The following is a 24431-nucleotide window of genomic DNA, read 5'->3' as shown; positions in this document are numbered from 1 at the left end:
GCAGTTGTGGCATAAGTTCACACAGGTATACACACACGCGCAAACACACACACACACACACACAAATTTGGGAAAGAAAAAGGCTGCATCTGGAAATGTAACCAGTTGGAAGAGTGGTTGCTTAGCATGCAAGAGACCCTTGGACTTGATTTCCACCGCACCATTAGGAAGCAGGAGGACCAGAGTTCAAGTCCTCAGCTCCAGGGAGAGTACGAAGCCAGCCTGGGTTATAAGAAATTGTGGAGAGAGGGGGAGGGGGGGAGGGAGAGGGAGGGAGAGGGAGAGAGAGAGAGGGAGAGAGAGAGGGAGAGAGAGAGGGAGAGAGAGAGGGAGAGAGGGAGGGAGACAGAGAGGGAGAGAGAGAGGGAGGGAGAGAGAGGGAGAGAGGGAGGGGGAAAGAGAGGGAGGGAGAGAGAGAGGGAGGGAGAGAGAGAGGGTGAGGGAGGGAGAGAGAGGGAGGGAGGGAGAGAGAGATGGAGGGAGGGAGAGAGAGGGAGAGAGAGAGGGGGAGAGAGGAGGGAGAGAGAGAGAGAGAGAGGAGGGGAGGGAGGGAGGGAGAGAGGGAGGGAGGGAGGGAGGGAGAGAGAGGGAGGGAGAGAGAGAGGGAGAGAGAGAGGGAGGGGGAGAGAGAGGGAGGGAGGGAGCGGGAGGGAGGGGGAGAGAGGGAGAGGGAGAGAGGGAGTGAGAGAGAGAGGGAGAGAGAGGGGGAGAGAGAGGGAGAGAGAGAGAGGGAGAGAGAGAGGGAGAGGAGGGAGGGAGGGAGAGAGAGAGGGAGAGAGAGAAAGGAGGGAGGGAGAGAGGGAGAGAGAGAAAGGAGGGAGGGAGGGAGGGAGAGAGAGAGAGGGAGAGGGAGAGAGAGGGAGAGGGAAAAGGAGAGGGAGAGAGAGAGAGGGAGAGGGAGAGAGGGAGAGAGAGGAGAGGAGAGAGGGAGAGAGAGGGAGAGGGAGAGGGAGAGAGGAGAGGGAGGGAGGGAGGGAGGGAGGGAGGGGAGAGAGAGAGAGAGAGAGAGAAAGGAGGGAGGGAGGGAAGGAGGGAGGGAGGGAGGAAGAAAATCTTGTGACTTCCTCTTCTTTTTCATTTTATTACAGAGCCTTCAGCGGTTCCAGGAAAGCAGTGACTTAATACCGAGGCCAGTCGATAGCGGCTCCCGGCTTTTCCCACTCTGGCCTGTAGGGGACGGTGAGGCCAGAGGCCTCCTTCTGTGCTTTCTAGGCTTTCTGCCGCTTCGGGAGTCCCAAGAAACGACCGGGTCACCGCGAGCGAGAGGCCAGCCAACCGGAAGGGGCGGGGCCACAGCGATCCCGCCCTCGGACCGCCTCTGCACCCTCGCCCCGCCCCCTCCCCCGCCCGGGCTGCCATGGCCATTCCCGGCATCCCCTATGAGCGACGGCTTCTCATCATGGCGGACCCTAGAGATAAGGCGCTTCAGGACTACCGCAAGAAGCTGCTAGAGCACAAGGAGATAGACGGCCGTCTTAAGGAGCGTGAGTGAACCTTTCCACACTCTCTCAATGCCTGGACCCGCTTTCGTCTCTGATAGAGCGGAGGCTTCGGTCGAGCCCGAAAACAGAGCGCCCGGCTTGGGAAGGCCTGAGTCCAGGGCAAGGCGCTTTGTCATCCCGCCCTGAGCTGGGGTGCAGCACAGCCTCGACCGTGGAAATGGCCCGCTCCCGGTCCAGGTGGCATAGGGAATAGCCACAGTTCTGAGGTGGAAGGGGAGGGGAGGACTAGAGGAATGAATTGGCTGGGGACATTATCCCAGGTGCAAGGAAAGTAGAATTGGAGTCTCGGGACTCGGGGACGGGAAGACGCTTGGGTCAAAGAAGCTCCAGCAGGACGTGGGACTCACTGAGCAAAAAGCCAGTCGTGAAGCCTTAAAGAAAAAGGGGCCAGTGGCCGTAATAACCTTTCTCGTCTTTCCTCAGTCTTTATACTAGGTGCCTAGTTCGCCCACCCTGAGCACTTGCGTTTTGAAAAGCCTGCATAGTTGAGTTATATGAAAAAAGACCGCAGCTTATATGATTCGGTGAAGAATTGCGTTGGTTGTCTTTAGTATGGACAAACATAGAGTAAGCCAGGTGATCCCGTGTAGCAGTGAAAGATCTGATTCACGGATTATCATTTAGTTTTGTAGCAATCCGAGGGTGGCAGGATGTCATATTTTGTAGTTTGGTACAGTGGGTATGAAACCTGCATAAAGTGAACGATACATAAGTAAACATTTTAACGCAGTTATTGTTTAATTTAAAATGTTGACATTTTATTATTTCAGTAAGGGAACAGTTAAAAGAACTTACCAAGCAGTATGAAAAGTCTGAAAACGATCTGAAGGCACTACAAAGTGTTGGGCAGGTAGGTTATAAAGTTTGAAAGTGAATGAGTAATTTGCCTTTTTAAAAAAAAAAAGCTGTTGGCTGAAGGGTAATGTGACTTTTTTCTTTTGTAGATTGTGGGTGAAGTGCTTAAACAGTTAACAGAAGAAAAATGTAAGTGGGTTAATTTACTATTTAAAAAGCAAAAACAAAAGACTCAGGCCCTTCCCAACTTTTGAAATGCCTATTTTGTCTTTATTTTTTTATTTTTTGGTTTTTCGAGACAGGGTTTCTCTGCAGCTTTAGACCCTGTCCTGGAGCTAGCTCCTGTAGATCAGGCTGGTCTCGAACTCATAGAGACCCGCCTGCCTCTGCCTCCTGAGTGCTGGGGTTAAAGGCGTGCGCCACCACCACCCGGCTTTGTCTTTATTTTTGAGATCAGGTCCTATGTAGCTCTGGATGCAGCTGACTGTAGAACAGACTGGCCTTGAACTCATAAGAGTTCAAGCCTTTGCTTTCCCAGTGCCAGGACTAAAGTCGTGTACTGTCATGGGAAGCTGTTTTAATTTTTGTTACATTTCTTCGTTTGTGAAAATGTGTGAGGGTGTGTGTTCATGTACTGCAGCCCACATGTGGAGATCAGAGGACAACCTGTGGGAGTTGGTTTTCTTCTCTCACTAATGAGACCCAGGGATTGGACTCAGTCGGGTCAGTGGGCCCTGCAGTGCCTATTCTAGAAAGTTGGTGTTTCCTGTTCTTGGGGGTCAGAGGTAAAAGTGCACCCACCATAGATGTGGATATATTTGTCTTCTAACTTTGTTTCCAATTTGTTCTTCTAGTCATTGTTAAAGCCACAAATGGACCAAGATATGTCGTAGGTTGTCGTCGCCAGGTAATACTTTGCGTCTGTATAAGGCTCTGTAACAGAAAGGGTACTTACACGTAAGTTACTTAATTCTTGAGATAGGCAGGTCAGGCATTGTGCCCATAACTCCCAGGGGTGGTTTGTTCAGACGCAGCAAACGATTAGCAAAGCCTGGATTCAGGTTAGAGTTTCTTCTTCCGCGCTGTTTCACATTCTTAGTCAGATATGAGTACTTAGAAATCAAAGCATCTTATAATTAAAAAACGCTTTAATATAATGTCTTTCTTGGAGAGGGTTAAACGTGTTAGGCTACCTGTGTTTTACATTTAAATATTCAAAAATGGTACTTATAGACTCTACAGTAGTTAATTTTATAGGTGGGCATTTAGAGCAGAATAGGCAAATTGGGTTTGTTTGTTTGTTTGTTTGTTTGTTTTGCTTTGTTTTTTGAGACCGGGTTTCTCTGCAGCTTTAGAGCCTGTCCTGGAGCTAGCTCTTGTAGACCAGGCTGGCCTCGAACTCACAGAGATCCGCCTCCCTCTGCCTCCCAAGTGCAGGTTTTAAAGGCGTGCACCACCACCGCCCGGCCTAGAAGAGTTTGATTTTGCAGACATTAGACAAATGACTGAGAGTGATCCAGTAGCAGCTGCAGTCTGAACATCATTCTGTTCTTTAGGAAGTGTTTTCAGCATTGACTTGAGGACTCTGAACATTGCTCATATTGAGTTTATGCTTTCGTTGTTGGTTTTCTTTTATGCAACTTGCTATGTGGCTCAAGTTGATTTTAAACTAACAATACTGGTGCCTTGGTCTCCTCAGAGTAACATATGCCATTTTTCCAAGTTCAGGTTTTAAAACATTGATTCAGCATGACTCTAGAACAGTATTTAACTTTGGGACTGAATCTAATGTTAGGATTTCAGTATATAACTGAATAGTATTCTAATCAAATCTTATAAGTATTGGGGCTGGAGAAATGGCTCCAGTTCAGAGCTACTCTTCCAAAGAACCCAGGTTTGGTTCCCAATACCCACAAATGGGCTCACAACCATCTGAACTCCATTCCCAAGGGATCTGACATCCTCTTCTGGTCTTTGCAGGCGCCATGCATGCACGTGTTAACACAGTGTACATGCAGACAAAGCGTTCATATACATAAAATAAACATTTAAAAAATATTACAGGCATAGAGTCAGGGTTGTAGCTCAGTAGAAGAATGCATGGCAAGCATGTGAGAGACCTGAGGTTCAGCCCCTAGTGATTAAAATGTATTTTCTGGCCAGGCGGTGGTGGCGCACACCTTTAATCCCAGCACTTGGGAGGCAGAGGCAGGCGGATCTCTGTGAGTTCGAGACCAGCCTGGTCTACAAGAGCTAGCTCCAGGACAGGCTCTAAAGCTGCAGAGAAACCCTGTCTCGAAAAACCAAAAAAAAAAAAAATTGTATTTTCTGTTATGTCCTAATCAGGAGGGCTTTTGTAGTCCTTTCAAGGCTCTCGAGATGCCAATATTTGGCATTACTCAGCTATTGATTGTATTGAAGTAGCTTCCTACTGATTACCTCTCTTCAGGTACGCCTTATAAAGACTTAAAAAAAAGCTGGACAGTAGTGGCACACGCCTTGTAATCCCAGCACTTGGAAGGTAAAGGCAGGCAGATCTCATGAGTTCAAAGCCAGTCTGGTCTAAAAAAATGAGTTCCAGGATAGCCAGTACTGTTTCACAAAGAAACCCTGTCTCAAAAAACAACAACAACAACAAACAAACAAAAAAAGAAAAAGGACTTTTAAAAAATACTCAATCCATTAAATTTAGTGTTTTGCCTATTTTTACTTGTGTGTGTGTGTGTGTGTGTGTGTTAAGCGTGTGGTGCATGCATGTGATTGTGATGCACCTATAGAAAGGCCAGAGCAGGACATCATTCTCTGTGTTACTGCTTTGAAACAGAGTCTTATATATAGACCTGGAAGTCTTGGCTAGTCTGGCTGGCCAGCTATCTTGTGATCTGCCTCTCTCAACGTACCAACTCTAGGCTAAATCAGTAGCCGTGCCTGGCTTTTTACAGAAGAGAGGTAGACAGTGCTCTTGTAAGCTGAGCCATTTCCTTACCCCTTACTTAATTTTGAAATGACTAAGGTCACACCACTCTCTCCTGGTGTTATTTTGTCCCTGCCCGGTCACTTCTCAGCCTTCCACCCCTAACAGCTACCTTGACAGTGCTTCTGGGACTGTCCACACCTTGACCATGGTCCAAATGTGATTATGTGGTGCCTGGAAGATACTGATGGGCCTTGTAAAAGAAGCAGATGTTTCGAGACCAGCCTGGTCTACAAGAGCTAGTTCCAGGACAGGCTCCAAAGCTACAGAGAAACCCTGTCTCGAAAAAACCAAAAAAAAAAAAAAAAAGAAGAAGAAGAAGCAGATGTTACTAGGCAACTCCAAATCCCGCACTAATTCTCCTCTCCCCCCCCCCCCCAACACCTCCAGCACTGATTAAGGTTTTGTCTCTAAAAATGCTATATGCTTGAGCTTGGGCACCAAGAAACTTTCCAGACATGAGAGTCAGTTCTTGGTCTGGCCATTAATAAAGGACTCAATACTTTTAATTGATTTAGTCAGTGACAGTATCAGTAACTATCATGCTTGGGTCATTTTAGTTTTAGTGAGCACCATCTCCTAAATTTGTAGCTCATTGTAAAGTCTTATACAAAGTAAGTTATGATTTTGAAAATGTAATGGCAGACAATTTTGAAACTATTGGAAAGTAACTTTTTTATTTCTGACAAGTGATAATTTAAGTATAATGTGCATTAGTTGAATATAATGTCCAGTAAGTTACCATGCAAAGGTGTGCTGATAAATTCAACCTGATGCTCTCAATGTAAGGTCTGTTGTGTACAAAGATGGGGTAGTTGAGTTTTTGTTTTGTTTCTGCATTCCGTAGGTTTTAGTTTTGGTTAATTTTGGTTGGGTTGGGTTGGTTTTGGTTTTTTGACACAGGGTTTCTCTGTGTAGTCATGGCTGTATTGGAACTCCTTCTGTAGACCAGGCTGGCCTTGAACGCAGAGATCCTCCTGCCTCTGTCCCCCAGGCCTGGAATTAAATGCATGTGCCACCACCACAGGCTTGCCACCTTAGTATGTTGATGAAAATCTCTTGGGAGGAAACAATGGCTTTCCTTATCTTTTATGATTATGCATGTACATGTTTCCTTCTAGAAGATTTTCAAAATATATTTAATGGATACACTTACAAGCTATTTCCCTTCCTCCCACAAATGTTCACTAAGGGATTTTTTTTTCCCCTATAAATATTCTGGTACCAGTTCCCAAACTAACTTTTTTTTCTATAAATTTTGAATCAAAATAATGAACAAAATTATATTAAATAATAAGCCTTGAGAATAAAATCTCAAAATCTATCCTTCAAAATCATAGCCACTTCAATAGCCACCAAGCCTGGCCACATAAATTCAATCTCAAGAACCCATGGTAATAGTAGGTAATGGTAGAAGGAGAGAACCAATTCCTGCAAATTGTCCTCTTTCTATATATGCACACTATTGTTTATACATATGCACATACATATAAATGTAAAAAAAAGTTTAAAAAACTAAAAAGGCAATTGTTACCCCAGGTTTTATGTATTAGTGATCTCTGACTTTACGCTGAGTTTGCACAAAGGACGTCCTTATAAGGGTCACATAGAAAGAACTTCAGAGTTACTGCTTTATTAGCCCTTCTATTGACAGGGCATTTATAATATGATATTTGGGTCATTTATGATATATTAACTTATATACAACTTCTGAATGTTGAGTAGTGTTTTTCCTTTTTAAATGTTTGTGTAACACTTTTTGTTTTATAAAACTAGCTTGATAAAAGTAAGCTGAAGCCAGGAACGAGAGTTGCTTTGGATATGACTACACTAACCATAATGAGGTGGGTTTCTTATTGTTTACTTTGCGTTTCATTTTCACAGGGAAGATTTTCTAAAAATATGTGATTTGTGGAGTCATCAAACATTTTACTACTTCTTACTAAGCTGAATGCTTTTTGTTTTTGTTTTATTTTTTTTCTGGATTTTCAAGACAGGTAGCTTTGAAGCCTGTCCTGGAACTAGCTGTTGTAGTCCAGGCTAGCCTCAAATTCACAGAGATCGGCCTGCCTCTATCTTCCAAGTGCTGGGATTAAAGGTGTGCGCTACCACCACCTGGGAAGTTAAATGTTTTTAGAAGGTCCTTACTTATAGGTGCTTGTATAAATAATTTATTTACTATGTAAGCAACGAGAAAATAAGTCATTTGAAAGAAAAGTACCCGAATCTTTTTTCATTTTAGGTATTTGCCAAGAGAGGTGGATCCTTTGGTTTATAACATGTCTCATGAGGACCCTGGAAATGTTTCTTATTCTGAGATTGGAGGGCTGTCAGAGCAGATTCGGGAGTTAAGAGAGGTGGGTGTTGTGTTTCTTTATCTAAGACTACTGCACTACTGCATTTAGGATACCTGAAGAGAGAAATGGGAGACTCCAGCTGGCAGTAGCAGTCTAGCTATAAGCATAGCTGGTGCATATTATTTTGGAGATGTTTGGTGTTAGGAAAATCTCTTTTATGACAAAAGAGAGAAGAATGTAGGGGAAAGTGGAGAATAACTGATACAATCTAATGCCCTTGCCATTTATAGTTCTCAGTGTCTTTAGTGTACTTGGGTCAGAGCTCGTAGGGCAAAGCACTATGTGATTTTTCTATAAAGCCAGTAATGTTAACATCTCAGTCCAATAGGATTATTGTTACCTTTGCCGTAGCATTTACGTTTTTTTATTTTATTCAAACTGTTTTTTTGTTCTTTAGGAAAATACTGGCTATAGAAGTGACTTAAGATTTTAAGTTTTTTTGTTTTTTTTTTTCTTTCTCTGTGTAGCCCTAACTGTCCTGGAACTCCCTTTGTAGACCAGGCTAGCCTTGAACTCACAGAAATCTACCTGCCTCTGCCTCTTGAGTGCTGGAATTAAAAGCAAGAGCCATCAGACTGAATTTTTAAGCTTTTAAGTGGTGAATCCGATTGGGATCTCCTTGTCTCCTGACCCAGGAAGTTAGATTGTTTTCCTGATGCAAGCCTAAGTAGGAATGACTGAGAAGGGCTGGGAGTAGTTCTTGGGTAGGTAGTTCATAGTCATTCATACTTCTTAGACCTCGGCTCATTACACTTTCTGAAACAGTTACTAAGGTATAGGCTTCTTGGGCTGTTAAGATAGCATCTCCAGTAAACATGCCTGCCCTATAAGCTTGGTAACCTGAGTCTGATCTCTGGGGTACAACTAAAAGAGAAGGTAGAACTGACTTCATAAAGTCCTCTAGTGTGCTGTGGCATGCACCTTTGTGAAATCAAGTTTTTCTTGGCAATATTTGAGGAAACACTATCCTGATTAGAAAATCAAAGCACACCCTGATGTTTGAGCTAGAGGAAGGAAGCTGAAGGAAGAGGAAATGTTTTTATGAAACTTGCCTCCCACCAGTGCCTTGTTGCATTTCCTCTGCACGTGCTTTATATCTTTAGATATTTTGGATGTTGGTTTTTTTCCCACACTTTGTATAGCACAAATAATAAAAACCCAGAGACAGATACTGGGGTTCAATCTGAACATCAGAAAAGCAAAACAGCCAGCCACTGACTCTTCTTAACTCTACCTCGGACTGAAGTGGGCAACCGTGCCTCCATGAATCCTCAGACTGAGACTGAGACTGAGTCTGAGACCTATCTTTTCATGTTTTATATTCCTCTCTAGTGCTGGGATTAAAGGTATGTATCACCACCACCTGGCCTCTATGGCTAACTACTGTGGCTGCTGGGATTAAGGTGTGTGCCACCACTATCTGGCCTGTGTGGCTGCTTTGCTCTCTGATCTCAGACAAACTTTATTTATTAAAACACAATAATATCCCACTATACTTTTGTCCATCCTAACCATTCTTTACTCGCATAGTTCACATAGACTTCATCTCCTGTAGTTGGTACTGTGAATAAATCGGATGGTCAGACTTCTACCTCCTCACTTCCTCTTCCTCCTCCTCTTCCTTTTCCTCCTTCCTTTCCTCTTCTTTCTCCTCTTCCTCCTCTTCTTCCTTTCCTCTTCTTCTTTCTTCTCTTCTTCCTCCTTCCTTTTTCTCCTCTTCTTCCTTTCTCTTCTTCCTCTTCCTTCTTTTCTTCCTCCTCCTTTCCCTCCCATTCCTCCTCCTATTTTTCCTTTCTCCTCTCCTCCTTGGAGACAGTATCTCATATATCTCATGCTAGCCTTTGATTCACTGTATCTGAAAGTTACTCTGAACCCCTGGTCTCCCTGCTTTCACCTCCCTAGGACTGCAGATGAGGTTGTAGGCACTCACCGGCACACTTTGGAGATAAACCCAGGACCTTGGCATGTTAAATAAGCACTCTTCCAACTGAGTATATGTCCAGCTCTTCATTTTTTTTTCCTGTGAATTAAAGAGTAGGAAATAGAACTGTTTTTTGTTTTAGACTGTGACACAGTGCCAACAAAGGAAATTTTATATATTTTCTTTCAGTGACCATTTATTACATCAAATCATTCCTTATTTTGTGATTATTTGCATTGCATTCTGTAAATTATTATTTTTCTTTGTTGATTATTATTATTATTACTGTTTTGTTTTTTGAGACAGGATTTCTCTGTATATCCCTGGCTGTCCTGGAACAGGCTGGCTTCAAACTCACAGAGATCTGCTTATCTCTGCCTCCCAAGTGCTGGAATTAAAGTTGTGGGCCAGTACTGCCTGGCTATTATTTTTTTAATACTAGCTATTTACCTTAGTACTGCCCATATGGCAGGCAGGCGGTCCACCACTGAGCTGCACGCTAGTTCTTTCTTACTTTGTCTTCTGAGACGGTCTTGGTATTGTACTCACTCTGGACTTGACCTTGTGGTCCTCCTACATTGCCCTTCAGGCATGTGCCACCAGGCCCAGCTTCTCTGATTTCTTTATAGTGCAATTTTTACTGAGGTGAAATGTGAACCTGATAAATGCACAGGTTTTAAGTATGCATTTCTAATAAATTTTTACAAAGTATATACCTGTGTATAATCAAATATATAGCCTGCTAAAACCAACCGTTTTTTAAGTTTTTAGTTTTAAGACATCTCTATCTTAAATAAACCCAAAACTATTTAAATCATCTTATATATTAATAAGCATGGTATTAGACTTTAAATATTTTAAAATATATTAAAATTTTTACTTAATTTTAAGAAATGTGCAACTTCTTTTTCAGGTAATAGAATTACCTCTTACAAACCCAGAATTATTCCAGCGTGTAGGAATAATACCTCCAAAAGGCTGTTTGCTATATGGACCACCAGGTTGGTATCAAATTATCTCTGCCTCTTCAATAAAGGAGTAGGTGAAGGAATGAAAAAGTAGTAAGATAGGAATTTAATGTAGGCAATCCCACCCAGTCAGGCATGTGGAGGCCCTTGTCCCAGGCCATGTAATTCTATAGACAATAGTCCTTAAACTGCAGTTCATGGGTATAAATGTTCCCGAGACGAGCAGCTTACAGAGACAGTGTGATAGAGCCTTCAAAATCAGAACTACTGTCATCAAACTAATACATTATTGGTCTGTTTCCTGTTGTTGCATCTACTGATGGTCCAAAGGCCTTGTAGGTAAAGTTGCTCAGCCCTGGCATGCAGCAGTTGTCGTCCCTGTGCTTGAGTACCACATACTTGTAGGGTCAGTGTAGATGGCGCGCTCACTCTGCAGGGTGCTGCTAGAGGGGTAGGAGTTATTCTGTTACGTTTTCAGGTGGGAAAACAAAGTATGTCTGGACAGTTGCATGCTGAGAAGGTCATTGTGCTTAGAAAAAGCATTCCTTTAGTTATTTGAATGCCGTCTAAGTGAGAGGCTTTACTTTACCTGAAAGGACAGTTTGCAGGCTGTGGTGACCTCAGACTGCTTGGTGCTTACTGGTGATTAGATATTGATTATTTAGCCTAAGTTTTCTGGAATGATTGAAATGAGTGATACAAACTATTTAGTCATAAAGTTCATTTGAGATCTCAAGTGAAATTAGAACTTTTTTTTTTTTTTTTTTTTTTTGGTTTTTCGAGACAGGGTTTCTCTGCGGCTTTGGAGCCTGTCCTGGATCTAGCTCTTGTAGACCAGGCTGGTCTCGAACTCACAGAGATCCGCCTGCCTCTGCCTCCCGAGTGCTGGGATTAAAGGCGTGCGCCACCACCGCCCGGCTGTGAAATTAGAACTTTTAAAAATAGTTTATTCTTATGAATCTGTATGTCTTGGGTAGGGTTTCTGTTGTTGTGATAAACACCATGACCATAAACAACTCAGAGAAGAAAGGGTTTATTTCAAACTTATAGCTCTCAGGTTGCACTGGGAAGTCAGGGCAGGACTCAGACCTGAAGGCAGGAGCTGACGCAGAGGGTGAAGGAGGGTGCTGCTTACTGGCTCGCTCTGCATAGAGCTAATGTAGCCTTCTTTCTTTTCTTCCTCCTGTTTTGGCTTTTTTTTTTTTTTTCTTTTTGAGACAGGTTTCTCTGTGTAGCCCTGTCTGTCCTAGAACTCATTCTGTAGACCAGCTTGGCTTCAGACTTAGAGATCTGCCTGCCTCTGCCTTCCAAATGCTGGGATCAAAGGTGTTTTCACTACCACCCAACATAAATAATTAAAAACAAAAATTGTTAGCCAGGCTGTGGTAGTCCATGCCTTTAATCCCAGCACTTGGGAAGCAGAGGCAGGCAGATCTCTGTGATTTCAAAGCTAGCCTGGTCTACAAGAGTTAGTTCCAGGACAGGCTCCAAAGCTACAGAGAAACCCTGTCTCAAAAAAACCCCCCCAAAAACAGAAAAAACTTTAGTATGCATAGCCCATATTGTAAGAATTTTTTATTTATTTGTAAAGTTCTGTATTCATTGTGCCTAAAATTAGAAAATGAGATGCTGTCACAACTATTAGAATGGCTGCTTTCAAGGAAGGGGTGAATGCGTGGATGAATGCAATGAATAGCAGGTGTTGGCAAAGATATGAGAAAGAGAATTCTATATCACTGATAGGAATGAAAATTGATGCAGCCATTTTAGGAAACAGTATGGGGTTTTTCAGAAAATTAAAAATAAAACTGCTCTGTGACCTAGCAGCCAGTGTGCAAGGCGACTGGATTCAGGATCTTGAGGAGACATTTGCACCCATGGTACGTTATAGTGATATTCACAATAGCCAGAGCAAACCTCAGTAACCTCAATCAGCTTGTGAAAGGAGAAGACAGTGTGCATTGTGTACACAGTAAAGTATGGTTTCGTCTTGAGAAAGAAGTAAATTCTGTCATTTGTGTCACCATGGATGAATCTTGAAATGATGCTAAGTGGAGTGAGTAGGCCCAGAAAGACAAATACCAATGATCTGTTGAGAGTTGTAGAGAATGGTTTTATTTTAGAGGGCCTGCAGAAGGCGATGATTGAGTTCACAGACGATTACAGAAATACGACTGTTGTATTAGGTATTTCTAGGCTGATGGAAGAGTAGGCTGTAATTGTTCCCATCACAAAGTACACTTAGGAGTTACTAGATAATGTTAATCAGCTTGATTTAATCATTCAACAATGTATACTAGTGGGTTTTGGGGGGTTTGTTTTGTTTTATTTTGTTTTGCCTGTGGATACATCTGTGAAGTTGTCAGACCCCCTAGAACTGGAGTTACAGGCAGTTGTGAGCTGCCATATGGGTGCTGGGAATTGAACCTGGGTCACCTGGGAAGAGCAACCAGTGCTCTTAGCCACTGAGCCCCTAGTGTTATATTCTTAATGTTTGCAGTTATTTCCAAATTAAAATCAGGAGTGATATCTCAAGTTAAAATTAAAGTTTTAATATTGCAAGTAAATTACTTTAGAATTTTAAAAGGAAATTCTATTTAGGATTTAGCTTAAGTTTTAGAAAATTTACTACCAATAGGATTATGTTGTTGTCTGTGTGTCTCTGTGTATGTGAATGCTGTATGTGCGCCCAGGGACACCAGTTCTGCAGAAGTGGAGCCGCAGGTGATTATGAGCTGTAACAAGGTGCTGGGACTGGACTCTGGGCTCTTTATCACGGAGATATCTTTCCAGCTCCAAGATGATGACGATGTTGAAAGACTTAAAAATGCTTCTGCTTTTAACCTAAACGACATTTGATATTTCTCTAGGCACTGGGAAAACACTCTTGGCACGAGCTGTTGCTAGCCAGCTGGACTGCAACTTCCTAAAGGTAAGGGGAAATTCTTTTATACTTATTGAAATGAAATTTATTTGAACTGTCTAATTTATATTTCTATTTTTCTTTTAATCAGGTTGTATCTAGTTCTATTGTAGACAAGTACATTGGTGAAAGTGCTCGTTTGATTAGAGAAATGTTTAATTATGCCAGGGACCACCAGCCATGCATCATTTTTATGGATGAAATAGATGCTATTGGTAAGAATGACACCTTTTAAATTTTTTCTTAAATTTTTTTGTAAGTATTAGAGGAAGTTGTTTAAACCTGAAAGAACCTCCTACCTGAGCAGTAGTTATGACTTGTATGTATCCGGTGAGTGGGTATTCTCAGAGTACCATCTGCCTGAATAGGACTTCTCAGAGGCTAAGAGTGTGACCATTTTTAGTAAATTAACCAGAACTATTCCAAAGTCATTCCTCACTCAATTTCTACATAGTATTTTTAACCTGAGTACTATTACATTCTGTTTTATTAAATGATGGGCACAAAGCAAAAGAATAATGTGTATATATTTCCAAATTTATTACTTTAGGTGGCCGTCGGTTTTCTGAGGGTACATCAGCTGACAGAGAGATTCAGCGAACTTTAATGGAGGTAATACTTGGTATAGAGTGGTGTGTGTGTGTGTGTGTGTGTGTGTGTGTGTGTGTGTGTGTGTATGTGTGTGTATGTACATAGAAAGTTACTTTTTTTGTTTTGTTTTGTTTTAAGACAGGGTGGCCTCGAACTCACAGAGAACCACCTGTCTCTGTCTCCTGAGTGCTGGGATTAAAGGAGTACACCACCACTGCCCGGCTAAGAAAGTTACTTATTAATGAAAAAGTTAAGGTTGCATATTTGAAGTTGAAGTGTATATAGCAGTTTAGATGAAGAATTAAACATGAAATTTGTAATGTTGCTAGTAATGAACACTTTCATATGTTATAATCCCTAATAAGAATAATTACTGATCTGTTGTTTGGGACAGTGGCTCAGCAGATAAGAGTGAATGCTTTGCGAATATGACCTGCGTTAAAATCCCCAGCACTCATGTAAAAAACTTTGCTTGGCAATTGTGCACATTTAATGCCAGCATGAGGGGTAGAGACAGGAGAATTGCTAGGATTTGCTTACCCAATTACTGCCAGTGTAACTCCAGGTTCAGTGAGAGATTCTGTTTCCAGGGCATAAGGCAGAGAGGAAGAGGAGTATGCTGACATCCTTCCATGGGTGGCCTCCAGAGTGACCCCACCACACATACACATTACATCTACACACGTACACCAAAGGAGGAAGTGACTGCTGCTGGAGAACAGGGAAAGACAGGAAAGGTTGATAGTGGACACCAAGTGGACAAGAGCAAGCAGTTTTTTTGTCTGTTGGGTACTGGGGTATCTCTAAAAATCAAGTAATGTCTATTTCAGAAGAGTAAGAAAAATTAGTGTTTTCACCATGAAGAAATGATGAGTGAGGAAACACATGTTTCATCTGATTTAAGTATTATACATGTATGCATATATTAAGACATGGTACCATATAAATGTGCAGTTTTATTGTTAAAGAGGGGAAATGAGGGGTTGGGGAGATTGCTCACTGGTTGTTCTCCCAGAGGCATCGGGTTCAACTCCCAGCACCCATATGGCAGCTTACAACTCTCTGTTACTACAGGGGATCTGACACCTTCACACCAGTGCACATGAAATAAATTCAAATGTTAAAAAAAAAAAGAAGAGGAAAAATGAAGAGAAAATTTGATACTGAAAAGTAAAGTTATTGGGCTGGGTGTGGAGGCACACACCTTTAATCCCAGCACTCAGGAGGCAGAGGAAGGAGAATCTCTTAAGTTTGAGATCAGAGCAAGTTCCAGGACAGTTACCAACTAGTAGGCATTGCCTGTTATCTAGTTATTTTTTGTTGTTGTTTGGTTTTGGTTTTGGTTTTGGTTTTTGGAGACAGAGTTTCTCTATAGCTTTGGAGCCTATCCTGGAGCTCACTCTAGACCAGGCTGGCCTCGAACTCACAGAGATCCACCTGCCTCTGCCACCCGAGTGCTGGGGTTAAAGGCATGCACCACCACGACCCAGCCTAGCTAATTATCTTTAAATAATTTTACTTTACTATTTCATTAATTTTTGTGTGTATGCCCATACACATGCATGTGTTTGGTAAAGTCTGTCTCTTGATTTTTTATTTAGTTACTAAATCAAATGGATGGATTCGATACTCTGCATAGAGTTAAAATGATCATGGCTACAAATAGACCAGATACACTGGATCCTGCTTTGCTCCGTCCAGGAAGATTAGACAGAAAAATACGTGAGTCACTGTTTTGTTGGTCTATGTCAATTTTTTCTTCTCACCACCTTCCTCTCACCTTCTTAAACCAACAACTGGAGTACAAAGTCATTTCTTATCATTTTCAGATATCGATTTACCAAATGAACAAGCAAGATTAGATATATTGAAAATTCACGCAGGCCCCATTACAAAGCACGGTGAAATAGGTAAGAAAGTTGAGTGTTTTATTCGTGTATGCATCTAGCAAATGAAGGACAGCATTATGGGACATTACTCTTGGTTTGCTGAGCCTAGGTTTATTTGTTTGTATGCGTTTTTTTTTTTTTTTTTTTTTCTTTTCTTTTTTGGTTTTTCAAGACAGGGTTTCTCTGTAGCTTTGGAACCTGTCCTGGAACTAGCTCTTGTAGACCAGGATGGTCTCGAAGTCACAGAGATCCGCCTGCCTCTGCCTCTGGAGTGCTGGGATTAAAGGTGTGCCACCACTGCCTGGCTTTATTTATGGTTTTTTGAAGCCAGAAGTTCTCTGTGTAGCCCTGGCGGTCCTGAAGCTCACTCTGTAGACCAGACTGACCTTGAACTCTGAAGTCTGCCTGTCTGTGCTTCCTGAGTGCTTGAATTAAAAGCCTGTGTCACCACACCCAGCTTGAGCCTAGTTTTTTTTGTTTTGTTTTGTTTTTTTGTTTTTTCAAGACAGGGTTTCTAGAGCCTGTCCTGGAACTAGCTCTTGTAGACCAGGCTGGCCTCGAACTCAGAGATCCGCCTGCCTCTGCCTCCCGAGGGCTGGGATTAAAGGCGTGCGCCACCACCGCCCGGCTTGAGCCTAGTTTTATACCAAATAAACATGGTAGTTTTAATTGAGTAAATTTTTGCTGAGCTTACAGTGAATGCTAGGCGGTGGAAGTGATAAGAACGTCATGGCACTGAATGAAACAAATTCTGGCCTTTAGAAAACCTTGATTATTTCACAGAACAGATGAAGGAAGTGAAATATACTGCAAATTAGATGGCGATAGACGGTGTGGAAAAAAGTAAAGCAAGGAGAAGGAGATGGGAAGTGCCAGGAGATTTTGAAGTGGGGAAAGGTTAGTAGACTGAAAGCTTTACCAAGAAGGCCACTTGGTTCATTCATTTATTTATTTTAAGTGCTTGCATGTATGTCTGTGGGTAGACATGTACACCTGAGTACAGGAGTCCACAGAAGACCATAGGTGTCTGGTGTTGGATCCCTTGGAGCTGGAATTACAGGTAGTTGTGAGATCCTGATGTGGGTTATTAGAACCAAACTTGGGTCTTCTGCAAGGGCAGTGTATGCTCTTAACTGTTGAGCCATCTTTCTGGTCATCACGGAGGTCGTGTTTAAGCTATGACTTGAAAAGATGAGTTAACTAGACGTGGATACTCAGGGAAGGCCGCCGAGCAGATGGGGGCCTGGCACATTCAAGGACCAAGCAAGAAGCTAGGGGCTCTAGAGGAGTAGGGATAGAAGCCTTGGAAGTGATGGTGTGGACCAGACTGCAGTGCCTGTGGCGGTCATAAGGTAGGAACTTTAACTATTAATCATGATGCCGACCTCAAATTTAGTTTGTTCTTAAAGGTTGTATAGCTGTAATAGTACTATGTTTAAAAATGGCTACTCAGTTTCTCTTTCTGTGCCATTACTAGCAGGTACATGTTTAAGTTAATTTGAAAGCTGGATTTTGTTTTTTGCTTTCAGTATTATTCGTGGCCAGTCTTGTTTCATCCATAATTTCTGCTGCCTGTTGCATGTTTAACAAACAAATGAATTTTAGGCATACCATTTCATGTATGAATACTTCAGTTCACATAAAATTGCTTTGATAGTGTGCTGGGGACGAATTAGAAACAACAAAGAAAGAAATAAGACATTATTTCAGTAAGTCAGATAAAAAATGGTGGTGATGTGGTAAAGGCTTCCCTCCCAGGTTTGCTGAGATATAATTATAATCCTTTGAAATAGTGAGACTTGAAAGTCATACATGATGACACAGGCCTGTGATACACACACTTGGAAAGTGGAGGCAAGCAGGCAGGTCAGAAATTCAAGATCATTCTCAGCTACAGGGCGAGTTCGATCCAGCCATAGCTCCATGAGTCCTTGAATCAGCCAGGCATTTCATCAGTAAACAAAAGAGACTCTGGATTTAGTTTATGGAGATGTCAGGACGATACAATGTCAGATGCAGACTACAGAAAGAAGCAGGAAAGACTTAGGTTTGGAGGGCTGGTGAGGTGGCTCAGTGGTAAAGGTGCTTGCTGCCAAACCCAACAACCTGTGATTGTTCCAGCACTGTATGGTGGGAGGAGAGAACCAATTCTGCAAGTTCTCCTTTGACCTCTACATGGAATCCTTGGCATGGACATGCTTATTCTCAGACGCACATAATAGATGAATAAGTAACCAGGTGATGGTGATGTATGCCTTTAATCCCAGTACTCAGGAGGCAGAGGCAGGCGAATCTCTGTGAGTTCCAAGACAGCCTGTACTATGCAGAGAAATCCTGCTTCAAATAAAAATAAATAAGTAAACAAATAAATTCTTTCTGTTTGTCCTTTTGCACAAAATTCTTGTTGACTTCTGAACTAGGGGAATCTACTATAATTGGTTGACAGCTTTTAAAACCCTCTAGGATGGGTTGGGGGGGCAACACAACAGCGTATTGCTTATCTACAGTGCTCTAGGTTCTAGGTTCAAGCACCATTACCACCCAAACAAGAGAAGTTCTTAGAGCCAGGCATAGTGTCACAGCTTTGATCCAAGCACTCTGGAAGCAGAAACAGGAGAATCTCTTGAGAATTTCAGGTGTGATGAGTTTATTTAGAAAGTTTCATACTAGCCAGGACTACAAAGTAAGACCCAAGACCCTGTGTCAAAACAACAAAGGAAAACCCTTAGAATTTAATGGTTACAAATAGCTACAAATAGTAGATGGTTACTGCTCGCTGTTCATTCCATTGTTCCTTTGAGGAATTTTTTTTTTTTTTTTTTTGGTTTTTCGAGACAGGGTTTCTCTGTGGCTTTAGAGCCTCTCCTGGAACTAGCTCTTGTAGACCAGGCTGGTCTCGAACTCACAGAGATCTGCCTGCCTCTGCCTCCCGAGTGCTGGGATTAAAGGCGTGCGCCACCATCGCCTGGCGAGGAATTTTTTTTTCCTGATTTTCGAAACAGGGTTTCTCTATGTAGGTTTTTTTTTCTTTTTTTTTTTTTTTGTTTTGTTTTTTTTTTTTTTTTGTTTTTTGTTTTTTGAGACAGGGTTTCTCTGTAGCTTTGGAGCCTGTCCTAGAGCTAGCTTTAGTAGACCAGGCTGGCCTCGAATTCACAGAGATCTGCCTGCCTCTGCCTCCCAAGTGCTGGGATTAAAGGCGTGCGCCACCACCGCCCGGCTTCTATGTAGTTTTTGAGTCTGTCCTGGAACTTGCTCTGTAGTCCAGCCTGGCCTTGAACTCAGAGATCCATCTGCCTCTGCGTCCCAAGTACTGGGATTAAAGGTGTGTGCTACCACTGCCTGGCTCCTTTGAGAATTTTATGTTGGAAAGATTGATGTAAACAAAGGATGCCAGTTTCTAAGTAGCTTTTACAAATATTGATCTCTCTCGGTGTTAGATACCGTGTTATCCTTGGGAATCTTCTTAGGAAGCTTATGGTGATATGAATATGATTTAAGTGCTAACTAATTGCCCAGAGATTGCACGTAGAGATTGATCTGCCGTGCATTGCCTGACAAAGGTGTCCCATCGTTCATTCATACCAAGTAGCCTGTGCTCTGTAGTTTTCCTCACTGGTCTATGTCAGGCTCATAACTAGCACAAAGCTGTAGCTCTTCAGGTCATGTCTGTGTTGTGAGGAAGCAGAGACTTCACTATAACTGTTATTTCAGGTGATACAACTTGGAGTTAGCAAAGAAAATCAGAAAGCTAATAAATGCTTTCTTTAGCATTTAAAGTTCTTATTTTGATAAAAATAATGTCTGCCGTTAGTACATTTTACATTTAATCTCCATAACTAAAGTATATTCCATTTATTGTTACTGTTTTATCTATTTTATGTGTATATGTCTGTGCACATGTGTGTATGTGTGCAGAAGTTAGACAGTTGTTAGTTGTCCTGTGGGTACTGAGAATTAAACATGGATCCTCTGCAAGGTCAGCAAGTGCTCTTAACTGCTGAGCCTTCTCACCAGCCACCAAAGTATTATGTTTTTATTGTTTGATTTTTTAAAAATTTTTATTTATTTTTTTGGTGGGCAGTGACTGAACTCAGGACTTTAGAAATGCTTAGGCATGCAGCCAGGCTGTGGTGGTGCACACCTTTAATCCCAGTACTTGGTAGGCAGAGGCAGGTGGATCTCTATGAGTTTGAGGCCAGTATGGTCTACAGAGCGAGTTCCAGGACAGGCTCCAAAGCTACACAGAGAAACTCTGTCTTGGGGAAGGGGGGATTCTCTGTTAGCCCAGTGGTGATGGTGCATGCTTTTAATCCTGAGAGACAGAGAAAGGCAGATCTACAGGAGTTCAAGGCCACTTGGTCTACAAACTGAGTTCCAGGCCAGGCTCCAAAGCTACACAGAGAAACCCTGTCTTGAAAAACCTAAAAGAAAGAAAGAAATGCTGGGCATGTACTCTACTATTGAGCCATACTGTACCCCTCAGGATTTTGTTAGAGTACCATTTTCATATGTGTGTGTGCTTTGTGTTTTGAACATATTGACCCCATTTCTCCTCTTGTACTTTTCCCACCTCAACAGATTCCACCTCTTGATTTATTTTTATTTATTTATTTATTTATTTATTTATTTATTTATTTTTGAGGTAAGGTTTTTCTATATAGCCCTGGCTGTCCTGGAACTCATTCCACATACCAGGCTGCTGGGAATAAAGGCATGTGTTATCAAGCCCAAATGTTTTTATTATTTTATATGTATGGTTATTTTATTTGTATGGGTGTTTTGCCTGCATCTATGTCTGTGTACCATGTGCATCACAGAAACTAGAAGGAGGAGTTGGAGCCCTTGAAACTAGAATTACAGTTGTTAGCCGCTGTGTGGGTGCTCAGAATCAAATCAGGTTCTCTAGAACCATCTCTCCACTCCCTGACCCAGTGTTTAGTTATGACGCCTACAAGAGTATGGATGCTTTTCCAGTGGTTAGCCACTGAATAAAATGTCTCTCCCTCCTCCATTAGCTATTTATATATTCTCAGCGAGGAGTATTCTTGTGTGTGTCTCGGGTTGTTTAAGCTGAGGTCTGTTTTTCCACCTGGCTTGGAATTTGTCTTCCTGCTACTTTTCTTAAGTCTTGGGGTTGATTACAGGAGTGCAGCAGGTTTAATGAGTCGTGGCTTTGTTGTTACTTCAGTTTTTACTACTTAAAGCAGGTACCTTCAAATCTTTTTTTTTTTTGGTGGTTGTTTGTAGTTTGTTTGTTTGTTTGTTTTTGACACAGGGTTTCTGTGTGTAAGAGCCCTCACTGTCCTGGAGCTCACTCCGGAGACCAGGCCTGCCTCTGCCCTCCAAGTGCTGGGATTAAAGGCATGTGCCACCACTGTCCAATTTGCCTTCAAATCTTGACTTTTTTTTTACTAAAAATTCAGGTGTATGTCTCCTTGATTCTGGTTTGTTTTGCAGTATTTTTATTTAGTTTTAGTTGTTAATGTTGTAAAATAGTAGCAAGGGTAATGCTAATCAAATTCAAATCAACTAGTCCATTTAAAGTTTCTCTGTGGGCAAGACTGAGTCTTGTTAATTTCTTTTTTTTTCCTAAACAGATTATGAAGCAATTGTAAAGCTTTCCGATGGCTTTAATGGAGCAGACCTGAGAAATGTTTGTACTGAGGCAGGTGAGAGGACAAAGCATATTTTTACCATCTATAACAATGCTTTGTGAGTTTATCCGAGAGCAGAGCTGCACCTTTTCAGGATTTCAGTGTTTTGTTTTGCTTTTGAGGTTTGATTTCAAGAAGCAGAACAGAACAGCCCAAAGGAGAAAGTACCACTGTAGTAGTTGATCTTGATTTCTTGTAAGGGGCCTTAGGGAATCCCACAGGATTCCTCTGAGGATTGTGTAGCTAAACATGGAGCCTAGAACATTTATTTACTAGCACCCCTCTCCCATTGGACGGAATCTGCCCTTGGGGTTATTATCTCCAAGCACTCTGATTCCTGCAAGCATGCTGGGGGAAGACTGAATTGCAGGACTATTTGGCAGTTCTGTGTGTGTTTGAAAGAATTACTTTAAAAGTCTGTGGTCCTGCAATTTGTTTAAAATGAAGTTTTAAGATACAATTCTGAATTTTTTGATTCTAGTTTTATTTTTGGTAACAAGATACTTTGAAGCCCTACCTAACTAGCTAGAATCATTTGGTTTTTACTTTCCATGCAGAATATCCACACCCAAGACCTGTGTGCCATCATTTTTATAGTTACTATCTCAGTGATAATAAGTCAGCTAACATATGACTTGAACTATCTAGGATAATTTGTCACATTCCAGAATCTGTATCAGATTGCATTATTACCAAGGATGGCTTCAGTGAACCTGGAGTCAAAAGCAGCACTGTGGGCTTTTTTTGGGAGGGGTGGTGGGGTTGTTTTTTTTTTCGAGACAGGGTTTCCCTGTAGTTTCTAGAGCCTGTCCTGGAACTAGCTCTTGTAGACCAGGCTGGCCAGAACTCAGAGATCCGCCTGCCTCTGCCTCCCTAGTCCTGGGATTAAAGGCGTGCGCCACCACCTCCTGGCAGCACTGTGATTTTTTTAAAGGCTGATGCTATCAAAGTTTGATAGATGCTTTTTTCTCTCACATTGAAAAATGTTTTTGTTTTTTCTATTTTTTAACTGATTGATGGAAATTGCACATTAATATAGGAATCATATTTTTATACATGTATATATCACATAACACTTAGATCAGATTAAATGTACTTGTCTCCTCAAACATGTAACTTTTCCTTCATGGTAAAAACACCTTGAATCCTTTGTTCTAACTTTTGAAATACATAGTAAACAGTGATTATCCTGCCTCTCCCTCCCAAGTGCTGGAATTATAGACTTAGAGCATACAGTGCTGATGGTTGAACCAGCCTTTTACAGACTAGGCAGTACTTCACTGACTCCTATACCCCCAACCTCAAGCCTTGCTGAGTGTCAAATAGTCATTACCAAAATTATTGGGAGTTGGTTTAGTTTTTGCATTGCTAGAGATCAAACCCAAGGCTTTGGGTGTGTTAAGCAAACACCTGACATGTTCCACATCCCTAACCCAGGGGTTTTGATCTTCTGGAGAATCGTTGCATGTTAAGAGACTTCAGTCTAGAATGTGTAAGTCTTGATAATGTGTGTTTGGAGAGGGGCTGGAGAGATGGCTCAGAGGTTAAGAGCACTGACTGTTCTTCTACAGGTCCTGAGTTCAAATTCCTAGCTATCACATGGTACCTCACAACCATCTGTAATGAGATCTGGTGCCCTCTTCTGACATGCAGGCATAGATGCAGACAGAACACTGCATACATAATAACCCTTACGAAAAAAAAAACCCAGAATTACCTTGGAGACTGAAGAGGTGACTCAGAGGTTAAGAGCACTGGCTGCTCTTCGAAAAAAAAAAGGGGGGGTGGGGGAGTTACCATTGGACTATGCAATCCAGATTTTTGTTTTGTTTTGCTTTGTTTTTGTTTTTATGAGACTGGGCTTTGCTGTGATTTTGGAGACTGTCCTGGAACTAGCTCCTGTAGACCAGGCTGGCCTTGAATTCACAGAGGTCCAAGTGCTGAGATTAAAGGTGTGTAGCACCACTGCCCAGCTGCAATCCAGATTTAAATATTTAGATAATTACATTATTTGCTTCATTTAAAAATTATGCTACTCTGCTTGCGGAAATGATTTGAATGGAGATGGCGTATTTTAGTAAGGTAGCACTGCTGGTCAGAAGTAGAGGATTTATACAGCTTCACATTTACTCCACAGAGTTTTCTTCCTCCTTTCTTTTGAGAGCAGGTCTTGATAGTTGCCTGGGCTGGTTTCAAACTTGGAATCCTCCTGTTTCAGTCCCCTAGTTGCTGAGGTTATAGGCATGTTGTAGCTTAGTTTTCTTATGGATCTGTAATTCACATATCATAAGCAGCAAATTTGTTTTGTTTCCACAGGTATGTTTGCCATTCGTGCTGATCATGATTTTGTAGTTCAGGAAGACTTCATGAAAGCAGTCAGGAAAGTGGCTGACTCTAAGAAGTTGGAGTCCAAACTAGATTACAAACCTGTGTGATTTGCTATCAGGTTTTTGATGGCTGCATGACAGACATTGGCTTAATGTAAAAATAAAGTTAAGGAAAATAATGTATGTATTGGCAGTGACCTCATTAAAAGTGAATAAACATATATGAGCAACATAATAGTATGTAATTTAGTAATTCTTTTAAAATTGATACAGAAGAAAGTTGTATGTTAATGTTGCATTTACTGCAGCACAATTTACAAAAGACATATTGAAACTTTTCATAATTGCTTTGTGAGCATTTTGTATAACATTTAAATGATTTGAGATAGTACAGGAGAGCATTTCTTATGACTTATTTTATATTTGTTTTCCTCATTCTGAAAAAAATGGAATAAAATCTGTTTTAGTTGTCCTATATATATTCTTGTCTTTTCTAAGAGCACATTTATTCTAATCTTTCTGGTTTAGTA

At 41.7% G+C, this 24431-nt stretch overlaps 1 protein-coding gene across 1 annotated transcript; it reads left to right on the top strand.

Moving 5' to 3' along the window:
* Positions 1-1326: 1326 nt before the first annotated feature.
* On the top strand, positions 1327-24378 carry Psmc6 (proteasome 26S subunit, ATPase 6). The gene is made up of 14 exons (XM_038310267.1): positions 1327-1484; positions 2273-2352; positions 2447-2486; positions 3152-3204; positions 7048-7115; positions 7514-7628; positions 10463-10550; positions 13388-13449; positions 13532-13655; positions 13991-14052; positions 15633-15753; positions 15861-15941; positions 21518-21589; positions 23891-24378. Exons 1-14 carry the CDS (start codon positions 1358-1360, stop codon positions 24007-24009), a joined length of 1212 nt encoding a protein of 403 aa, XP_038166195.1. The 5' UTR covers positions 1327-1357; the 3' UTR covers positions 24010-24378.
* The last annotated feature ends 53 nt before the right edge of the window (positions 24379-24431 follow it).

Source organism: Arvicola amphibius, chromosome 13 (genome assembly GCF_903992535.2).
Source record: "Arvicola amphibius chromosome 13, mArvAmp1.2, whole genome shotgun sequence".
Taxonomy (NCBI): Eukaryota; Metazoa; Chordata; class Mammalia; order Rodentia; family Cricetidae; genus Arvicola; species Arvicola amphibius.
The sequence above is the reverse complement of the archived record's forward strand: the minus strand, read 5'-3'. Positions and strand labels throughout refer to the sequence as shown.

Excerpts from the sequence above, each read along its gene's own strand:
- Psmc6 (XM_038310267.1), top strand. The coding sequence starts at position 1,358 with ATGGCCATTCCCGGCATCCCCTATGAGCGACGGCTTCTCATCATGGCG. Across the intron at positions 2,487-3,151 it reads ACAGTTAACAGAAGAAAAAT|TCATTGTTAAAGCCACAAAT; the intron begins GTAAGTGGGTTA and ends TTGTTCTTCTAG. Across the intron at positions 10,551-13,387 it reads TTTGCTATATGGACCACCAG|GCACTGGGAAAACACTCTTG; the intron begins GTTGGTATCAAA and ends ATATTTCTCTAG.